Consider the following 10,222-nt stretch of genomic DNA (forward strand, 5'->3'; position numbering starts at 1 on the left):
TTAAAACTAAGAGAAAAAAAGTTCCCCTTATCTCCCTGCTCAGGGCTTTTTTAACCCACCCATCAGTTTTCTCTGTGTTGCAGTATTTCTGCTAGACTTCAGGCTCCAGCAGGTGTAACTCTGTATTTCTGAACAGTTGAAGCTGCTGAGGAAGAGGCACGTTGGTTCCCCACACAGTGTGCTTGTGGAGGCTGCTGGAGTCCTTAAGGGACAGAGCACCGAGGGCTGTGTAAGGGAGCAGCTACTGTGTAGCAGGAGATGGAGCCAAGATTCAAATGCATAGCACAGCCAGAAACCAGACAAGAGACTTCACTAAGAGATGTATGGGGAGCAGAAACCTTATGGCAGTGCACAAGGGGAGATCTCTTACTCGCTTATTTTTTAAATACTGACTTTTTAAGAAAAATAAAATTGCTGGCAAAGCTCAATATAATTGTCATTCCCTTGGTGAAGCATTTGCAACTAACTGAAGTGTTTCTGCTTGTAAAGCTAAACTGCTCAGAGATTGCCTAGACGCTATTGCAGGGCAGTAAATCATACTCCTTCGGTTTTCTTGGCATGGACTGTATCACTGAGCTTGGACTTCCTAGGGGAGTTAAGTACAAAACACATGGTAGAGAACAGCCTGCTGTGGCTGACAGGTACCCTACATCTGGCTGGTAATTATAGAAAGTGTGCCATGGTTTTTAGTTACTGCACTGTAGTCACCTGAGTGAAGATGAACCCTGAAAGTCATAGCCAAGAAAACAGCAACTAATTTTCCCTATAAATCAACCTGTGTTTCAAGAAGAGAATGGTAGATCATCTCATATTCTGGAAAAGCATGGAGCAGCACCATCATTCTGGATTAGTAGTGGTTTTATGGAGCTAGCTTTAGTTACATGCACATTGTCTAACAAATCCACTTACTGCTCTGAGCAGATCTAAATCCCTGTGTTGGAATAGATTATGTCAAACCTGTTTCCTATTGCAGAATGCCAAAGCAAAGCTAGTGTGGAGACACCAAGAGATGCAATAGCAGAAGGGAAAAAAAGTTTTCCTTTCCACAGAGGCACTAACTTCATACCAGTAGTAAGTACATCTCAAGAAGATGAAATCGAATAACTGAAGACATGTCTGTATATTTTTGTAAATGGCTAATAATAGTAACCCTTGCTGAGGTGAACTTAATACAAAGATTTTAGAGTCCTTTCGTTTGTATGAGGTTTAGAGAGGCTGCTGTTCCCTTCTACTGATGTTGACTGTTGAGCTAGTTGTGTTTAAAACCACAGCTTTGCAAAGGATTTGCCCTATTGTACCAAGACAGCTGATATAAGACAAAGCACATAAAGAGCAGAAATAAAGGATCCTTGAGCAAGCAAAACTGTCTCTTTCTCTGCTCTGAAGCCTTCCATCACTTTTAAACTTATGCTTAATGTGATAGCCTGCTATTAAAAGCCAGGAGGAAAAGCTAATAACCTAGAACACGCCAGAGTCATCCAAAGCCTGGAACATACTGTGCCTGGGGGTTAGCAAGCCAAGAGAGAAGTTAAGGGTATTGTGGAATTAAATTCACAGAATTATGGACTGGATGGTCTCACTGTTTCACTGCATTCAAGTCAAGCCTTGCTAAGACAAGCATTTACAGTGACTTCTTACTGAAGGGCAAAATAAATTGATTGCTTAGACAAATCTTTATTAAGAATAACTACTATAATATAGGCTGGTTGAAAGTGTAAGATTATGTAGCTTCAATACTGCAGAGCTCAAGGTGGGCCAGCTGCTGTCTTGAGAGGAGCTGTGGAGGTAGAAGTGAGCGGTGTGCTGGCACAGCTAGGAAGGCCACAGTGCCAGAAGTCACAGCTGGCTCCAATACGTGTCCCACACTACAGCACCAGCACAACCTTAATATACAACTTCAGTAAGTCACCTGATAGTTGATGTGCCAAGCACAGGAATCTCTGAACACCAAAAACTATGCAGACCAAAATGGACTCCTCAGGTATCCCATGTTTGCATCCCATAGAAAGTTAAGGGTTTCATTAAACAATTAGTTTCCTAGAGCAAGGGCAACAATTGCCTACTGGTTTTAGTCATCTTGTACTGCAAGATAAGTGGGGCATGCCAGGGATGGAAGTCTAAAAACCAAAACAGCTCCAGTTACAGCTTCCATAAGTATGATGAAAAAAGTAAAACTGCTGTATATAACAAGGACGACTCTCCACACCTTGCTACTTTTCTATTTTTAAAGCACAGATTTGACTACAAGAACCTGCACAATAGTCTGAGTCATACTCACTACAGAGGTGGGAAAGCTCTACGCCATCTCCTTAATTTAATTGGGGTAAGTGCTTGCAGACTTCCAGGGAACACAATTCTTTTTCCTTTTTTTAAACCAGCTTTTGCTGTTACCATTTAAAAATGGAAGACCTGGATGTGCAGCTTTGTGAAGGGCTAGCTTTTGGCCCAAAGGATTGGCTACTGCTTCCCAGTAATGATTTTCTCCCTTTATGACCTGCTGGTAATCTTTATAATGCCGATGGTGGAAAAGAATCCTATTTGATTACTGCTACTGATACTGTCTGTTTTGGAGAGCAGGAGAGTCATATCCCACATTTATACCCTCTGTTAGGACACAGACTCAACCTGCTGCTTGAATACATCTGGTGCCACTAACAGAGATAATTCTGTTTTCTTATACTGAAGCGAGTTTTGCTGTCTTTATGATGCAAAGATGGTATAGTCAGTGTTGCAAAGTAAGAAATCCAAAATAACTTTTATTAAGAACCAGGAAGGTACAACTCTGCTCACAGGCAGTGGGTGACCTGAGTTGGCAGAGAATTCTGCCTTTGGCTACTGTCAACAGAATCCAACTTTGCAGAGATGTTTCACAACTAAGAGTAAAAAGTTTTCCACTGCTACACAGAGCAACATTTTGTTACCTTCTCTTCTATTGCAAAGTTAGACAGACATGGAATCCATGTAAGACAGCCAAAATTCTAAGCAGACAAAAGTCAACCAGCACCTTCTGCTCCTGCTTAGCGCTAATTAAAGTATTTAATTAAAGCATCCATGAGCTCCTGCTTCTTGCCTCCACCCTTCAGCCCCAAAAGCCTGCATGCATCCTTCAGAACAGGTACAGTGAGCTTGCCTAGAGTGCCCTTCTGCACATGATGCCACAGCTCATCTTTTGAGACTTCTATCTTGGGCTTCTTTTCAGCTTGACTGTCAGAAGCTAGAACGATAAATTTTAGATCACAAAGATTTTTTAAAGTTTCTTAATAGAAAGACAGCAATGTTTCTTATACATACCACAGTTAATGGGCACTAGCACATGGTACTTTAACAGCTACCTACACACTCACCCAGTTTCCATGTTTTGTTTTAAGGAACAGGTGTCACTCAGTACATAAGTCATGTAGAATTTCATTGATAGGAGTGATCCTAACTGAAGTATGAAACTTTGTTTTCTGATGGAAAGATCACCCTCCAAATGAAACTTTTAAGGGATACTCATGGAGATGGCAGAACGCAGTGATTACACAGGGACCTCAGCTAATCAAAACTCTCACTTTATGCAGACTCTCACAGACTCCCAAACCACATGTACTTCAGCATTACTTACACATTTAGCCCTAAAGTTGCCCATCTTGGACTTGCTAAACAGCCCATGCATAAAAATTTACTCCTTCACCAACACAAACTGAAAGCACGCATTATTTTACTACTCTGTCATAAAACACAAAGTTATTAAAATTATATACACATATTTTGAAGTCTTACCCACATTGCTTCCTATATTTCACTACGCAGTTTCTCATTCCAGCAGTTCTCCAACTGGATACCACAATATCCTCTACTCTCTAAGAATCAACACTGGGTATAAATCCACTTCATTGTGGAGATCAGTAAAAAGAGTTCTTGCACAAGCAGCTTTGTTAAACTATGAGACAAACTGAAAACACAGAGGCTTCTAAACAGGAATCTGACACAATGTTGTGTGTCTGCATTGCCATTACTTACCTTGTTTCCGCTTTACAGCCTTCCCATCAGGATTGTAGTCAGGGGGATAAACCAGCTGCTTAAACTCCTCCACCAGGCTGCCCAGCCTGCTGTTCATCTGTTCATACTTTGGCACTGGCAAAAGATAAAGATTTGCCCTCTCACAGAGTGATCACAGGAAAATCTAAACAAGGCCAACACCAGATACAACTGTGCTTCTGTAGCTACTAGTCTGCACGTGTCTCGTAAGCACGCAAAATACAAATACGTGCTATGACATTCCCAAATGAGAAATTTATAGCTCCCGGTAATATCAAGCGTTTGAACATCTGGAGTACTGTGCTCAGTTCTGGGCTCCCTCACTGGAACTGTCTGGTCACAATCCTGTGCCATGTGCTCTAGGATGACCCTGCTTGAGCAGAGAGGTTGGACCAGATGACCCAGTGTGGTCCGTTCCAGCCTGACCCATTCCATGATTATACATATGTAACAGACTTGCACGTTTCCCTGCAGAACAAAACTTCCACTCTGTGACACAGAAGATCTACCTGGTTGCACTGCTAGCAGGTCTGATCTCAGAATTACTATCAAAGGCTGCGAGTACTTTGAGGCAGAACAGCTTGTTCTGCCATGTATTTGCATGATATCTAGCACAGGGACCTAGGTTATTTGTTAAGTATTACTTCATAAGAGACAAATAATTCTTCTAACACCATTCCAGGAGTACAACATGATGTTGAAAAAGGAACTTCCCCTTCAGGAACAGGTTTCTACCCCTTGACAAGACAGTCTTACATATAAACTCTCACAGTCAAAAGGTGGCAGCATTGCCCCCAGCAGAATAACTCCCCTAATTCTACCCATTTATCACACTGAATTATTAATGGGAATCTTGGAGAGAGTAATTTCAGAGAAAACATTCGTCACCATAGAAAAAAGGTGATTCAATTTTCATTTTGGAGGGTAAAGTGAGCAGTTTTTTCTTTACCTTAAAAACACTGGAAAGTAAGGCTTCGATATTTCAAAATGGACACGCCCAGAATTCCACACTGTGGAACTGCACAGAGCTAAAATATTTTTAAAAAGACATCTGGGTTTGTAGTAGCACATATTTGACTTGGAACAAAGTCAAGAGTCCTCTACCCCACCTCCCTTCGCACCCACCAATAATTCTCACTTGTAAGATCCTCAGCTTGTTCTGGTTCCGTCATATCCAGCGCCAAAGCCTCCAGATTCCTAAAGTGCTGCTGCAAAACTGGGTTCTCAAAGCTGTCAGTCCTGTCAAAAATCCCCCAAAATGTCAATGTATGCTGCCAAGACGACAGACAAAACACTGAAGATCTACAACCAACTTATTTCAGAATAAAACTTCCCTCTTTCCCACGCAACAATCCATCACATTAGAACTGCTTTTCCTCTTTTCAGTTTACCTGCTGAATCACTATCCTGTCATGTATCAACCACATTAGAAAGGTGTGTGAGAGTTAGAAACCTGTACAAGGCTAAAGGAGACAGCGGCATTCTGCTTTAATAACAGCCATGCTGCTTTCCACATACCTAGGGAATAATCTCCCATGAAAATACTTCACAGCATTTATCCAAGCTATAACAAAAAAAAAGGCTTAACTATTCTTTCTAAAGTGCTCCAGTTTAAACCATCCAGGTCTGATCTGCCATAAAGAGGCAGAACCACAATAAAATGTGATACCTCTGCAACAAATGACAACAGCACAGAGAACAAGAGCAATTCTATAAAGAACTCCAGAATGTGCTATATAAAGCATTGTGGTGCCTGGGCATCCAGAATGATTAAGACTAAAGTTTGGACAAAGCTACTGCAAAGAGAAGCAATTTCTACCAAAATACATCAAAACCTCATCTCGTGGACACCATGGCTGAACAATGTGTGCAGCAGAGCAAGCAAGAGCTGTGCTTTCTTGCCCGTGCCACCCCCTGCACACTATTTATCTCCAGGTACCTGTATTTGAAGCGGAGTTTTTGAATTATTTCCTTCATCTTGTCCACCTGCTCTTGACTGGCTGGTACCTTCTCTGTGAAATCAACATTCCGTTTGTCATCTGCATATGGCAGAAAAATGACATGGAAACCTGTAAAGAGAGGGAGCAAGAGAACAGTTATACAAAAACACAGCCTCAAAACAATAACTTACGGGAAAGACCAAGATGCTCATTATCTAAGCCTGATGACTTCAAGCTATTTTGTTGTAAACAACAGCAATACATAATACTTCCTAGTTCCTACAGCAGGACACTTGATCCTCATCTCAATGTACATAACCAGCATCACTAATGGCTTTCTGAAAGAGATTCAAACTAAACACATAACTAAGAGATGGATAGCTTGCTTTTTATGCAGGAAATCATAGAATCATGGAATTTTAGGCATTGGAATGGACCTTACAGATCATCTAGTCCCAACCTCCTGCCATGGGCAGGGACACTTCCCACCAGAACAGGTTGCTCAAGGCTTTATCCAACCTGACTCCGAACACTGCCACGGTTGAGGCAGCCACAGCCTCCCTGGGCAACCTCTGCCAGTGTCTCACCACTCTCACAGGAAAAATTTTTCTCCTAATATCTAACCTAAATTTTCCCTGTTTCAATTTGTACCCATTGCCCCTTGTCCTGTCACTGCAGCTCTTAACAAAGAGTCCCTCTGCAGCCACCCTGCAGCACCTTCAGATACTGAAAGGTGCTATGATGTCTCCACGCAACCTTTTCTTCCCCAGGGTGAACAGAGATGAGCTAGTCCTCCTTCCCCATCTTACTGGATACGAGCTTGAAAAAGATCTGTTTGAAAGTAAAGTTACTGCGCACATATTATTCTGAAATGCTTTACTTTGTACACAAGCAGTGTTATTTCCCTACTTCCCAGAAGATGATTTTCCCCTCAAAGTGGTGAGAAAAAGCAGAACAAGAGTTTGCCTTTGGTCCCTAATCTTGCCCCACCTGGCTTATGAGACACTAGGCTCAGTATGTGACATTATTTATTTAATACTTTAAAGTATATTCAAGGATACAATAAAATCCAGGGAAAGACATTCTGTCTAGTCACCAACCAGAAAAAGGGGCTTTTAATTTTTAACTCAGTTACATGAATCTGCCAAAAAGGAATAGGAGGCAGGGAAAACACTGTAGCCAGGTCATACCAGAGCAAGCAGAGATGCAGCTGAGGTTTTACAAATAGATTCGACATCAGATGCTTACAATGACAAAACAGAAGAAAAGGGAGGTTGGCAAGTACTGTCCCAGTTTTAAGGGGAGCAGTGGTAAGAGTATTCTCACTCAATACAGGACACTATTATGCTGACTGCATCCAGTTGTGCAGGGAAAGGTGACATCTCTTCCCATACCTGGAGGGGCTATCTGCACTTTCTGCTCATCCATCTCTTCCTCCTGAGGAACCAGGGCCACAAAGCGAGGAGGGAGGTTCCGGCGAGCGATGTATCTGCACAGCATCATCATCTCCCTCTCCAAGCATTTCATCAATAAGGCATTAAATAGTGTTGTACTCCCTGCAACGTAGAGATTGCACAGGTCAGGCTGACAGCTTTGGTCCTTTGTTCAATAATGCAACCCTAGACATTACGGTTTCAAAACCTGTGACTTCTTTGAAATGCTTGCAATATCACAGAAGTAAAAAAGCAAATTTTGAAAGGGGGAACCCTCAAAATGGACAATGTTAGTCTGTCTCTCCTGACCAGAGCAGTGAGAGTTCTGGTGGAAGAAATGAAATCACCAGCATCCGAGCAATCAAATACAGTGAAATTTGGAAACAGGTATCTACAAAGTCTATTTCTGTTTGGTGGGACATCACAGGAGCAGCATATCATAGGACCTTTTGCAGAAGCAACCAACTAAGAATTCAGATTTCAGTATCTCTCCTGAGGCACGTGTTTGCTTTATGTTATACCAGGAAAAGGTGGTCAGGAAAAGGCTGACATACAAGTAAAGTGTCTCAGACAAGAAACTGCAAAGCTGGAGAAACCAGCGTAAAGATTCTTCTTTAGCCTGATGCTGCAAAGCATCTGGTCATAACTCAGCCCTCTTTTATCCACTGGTAGATTGAGGAGAAAGAGGGTTTTTCTTTAGTATTGCAGCTTGAGATACATTTCTAGATAAGCAGACTTTAATATACACATAAAAAGGGAAAAATAAGCAGTGCTAAGCATCCTCTCCTTCTGTCTTTACAAGCTCATGAAGTTTTGCTAACTCAACCATAGTTCCTGAGCATTATGTTTCCACTCCTAGTTGATATGGACTTAAAAACAGCAATTATCTTCAGTGGTTTGGTGTTTGGTTTTTGGGTTTTTTTAACTACTTTTGCCTTCTTTTCAGGTACTAGGATCCTTTGCTTTCCTTCACCTTCATGAATGACAAAACCAGATAGTTTGTGACTACATCTGCATGGTTCAATTAGCTGCTTGTAATGATGGCTGGAACATGAAGCCCAATTGGCTCTTCTGCTATTGAAAAAAACCAGAAATAACTGCAGCTGAGAGGGGCAATAACAGTTAATTCACTACTTAACATTAGCAAGTTTTTAAGTTAGACAAAGATTTTACACTGAATGATCCCCATTCAAACACATGATGAGTCACTTGGTTACCCTAATGCAAGGTGGTGAATCTTCTCTTGCTATCTCTACTTACCCCTCACCAGGGACTCCTCAGGATAGATGAACTGCGAGGGCCTGATATGGTGGTGCTGTTTTAGCATTGAAAGTGGTTTGAAGCCAACCAGAAATAAGCCTGGAGAACCAAACTGCTTTAGTTCTTCCGTTTCCTCTTTCTCCAGCACAATCTGTCGGTTTCCATATGTCTAAACCAGGGAAGAGCAGATGATAGTGCTGCCAGCATGAAGAAAACTGGGGGGGGTAAGGGGAGTGCCCCAAAGGTAGTATGCCTTTAGTTTGGTAAACAGGTCCAACTCCCCTCGTGAGTCACATTTGTATGCTTAATAAAATGGACAAACTCTGTTCCTAATGAATCAAAAGATGACAGCAGCAGCAATAGCACAGGGTCACATAGGGTCAGGCTCTGACAACCCAGTTCTGCCTTACAGAAAGAAATGACCTGTGTTCCTGAGTGCATTTCCACCAGAGGCTATGCTTTCCCTTGACAGTCAGGCTGGAGAAACAACCCACTCTCACTCTGCAGAGCTCACAACGTGACCAGGCTGTCCCCAGGGGCATACAGATGCAAACATTTCTGCATCTGATCTTGCAAATGGAATACAAACAAAAGCAGCAGGAGAATCAGCATCTCCCACACACCTCACAGAGACAGAAAAAAGCAGACTCATAATCAGTATATTACCTGAGCTCTTTTTGTGTCATTAGGTAGAAGCAAGCTGCCTGTTTTTCCATTAAACGTCCTTGTTTTTGTTTTAACTGGTTCGTTAGTTTCCCGATAAAGCTTTACTGGATATGGCTTATAAGCTTTGCGAATAAGGTTGTAAACACCAACAGAAAGCATCACGTCATCGCTCAGATGCAGATTTAACCTGTGTAAAAAAGCAGATACAGACTTGAGACTCCTTGAAAATCACTATTACATGAGAAAGTCACCTCCTCAGGTAACTTATTTTGTCTGACCTCCTCCTGTTCTCCTCCCTCCAAATTACATGTGTGTTTGGAAACACACTATCACTTGAGTCATCATCTCACTTGTATAAAAATACTCTTCAATGCCATCACTTCTGGTCATAAAAATTATCTGAACACAGATAATTTACTATATTTCTTTTACCTTTTCTGTCACTCTGAAGGGCAGCTGTGCTCAAGCAGAGCACAGGACAAGTTCACATTTGGGTACTCAACTTGTGCTTAATGTAGTGTGACCTCTGAATTCTCACAACTGTTCACGCAGAAGGTAAAATTCCCCAAAAGAACCCCATCAAGACAAACAATACCACAATTTAAGAAAAAAATATAATCAGAAGTCAGAGAAAAATTCAGAAGTAAAGGTTTAAAATCAGAGATAATCTTCACATTCTGAGAGCAAAACAGTGAAACCTCCACTCTTCCAAAAGGTATCACTGGTACAGGATTCTTCCTCCTCCATTATTAGAAAGCTTGAGGAATATTCCCAGAATAGGAAAATAAAGCTGAGGGCAGAAGCAAGAATGCTAGTGACAACACCTCAGGTCGGCATACTTTTTAAAGTATTTATTTGAAAAAACCACCTGGCCTTGAGAGACCTCAAAGATCATTGAGTCCA

General features: G+C 41.6%; 1 protein-coding gene across 1 annotated transcript; it reads right to left on the minus strand.

The window, feature by feature from the left end:
• Positions 1 to 2,728: 2,728 nt before the first annotated feature.
• On the minus strand, positions 2,729 to 9,506 carry XRCC6 (X-ray repair complementing defective repair in Chinese hamster cells 6; the record flags this gene model as incomplete). Its single annotated transcript, XM_009069515.1, has 7 exons — positions 2,729 to 3,214; positions 4,003 to 4,116; positions 5,159 to 5,259; positions 5,960 to 6,089; positions 7,355 to 7,516; positions 8,654 to 8,822; positions 9,320 to 9,506. Coding segments are annotated over 7 exons (1,054 nt in total), but the record flags the coding sequence as incomplete, so codon positions are not given.
• Between the last annotated feature and the right edge of the window lie 716 nt (positions 9,507 to 10,222).

This window comes from Acanthisitta chloris, unplaced genomic scaffold (genome assembly GCF_000695815.1).
Source record: "Acanthisitta chloris isolate BGI_N310 unplaced genomic scaffold, ASM69581v1 scaffold39320, whole genome shotgun sequence".
In the NCBI taxonomy this organism is placed as follows: Eukaryota; Metazoa; Chordata; class Aves; order Passeriformes; family Acanthisittidae; genus Acanthisitta; species Acanthisitta chloris.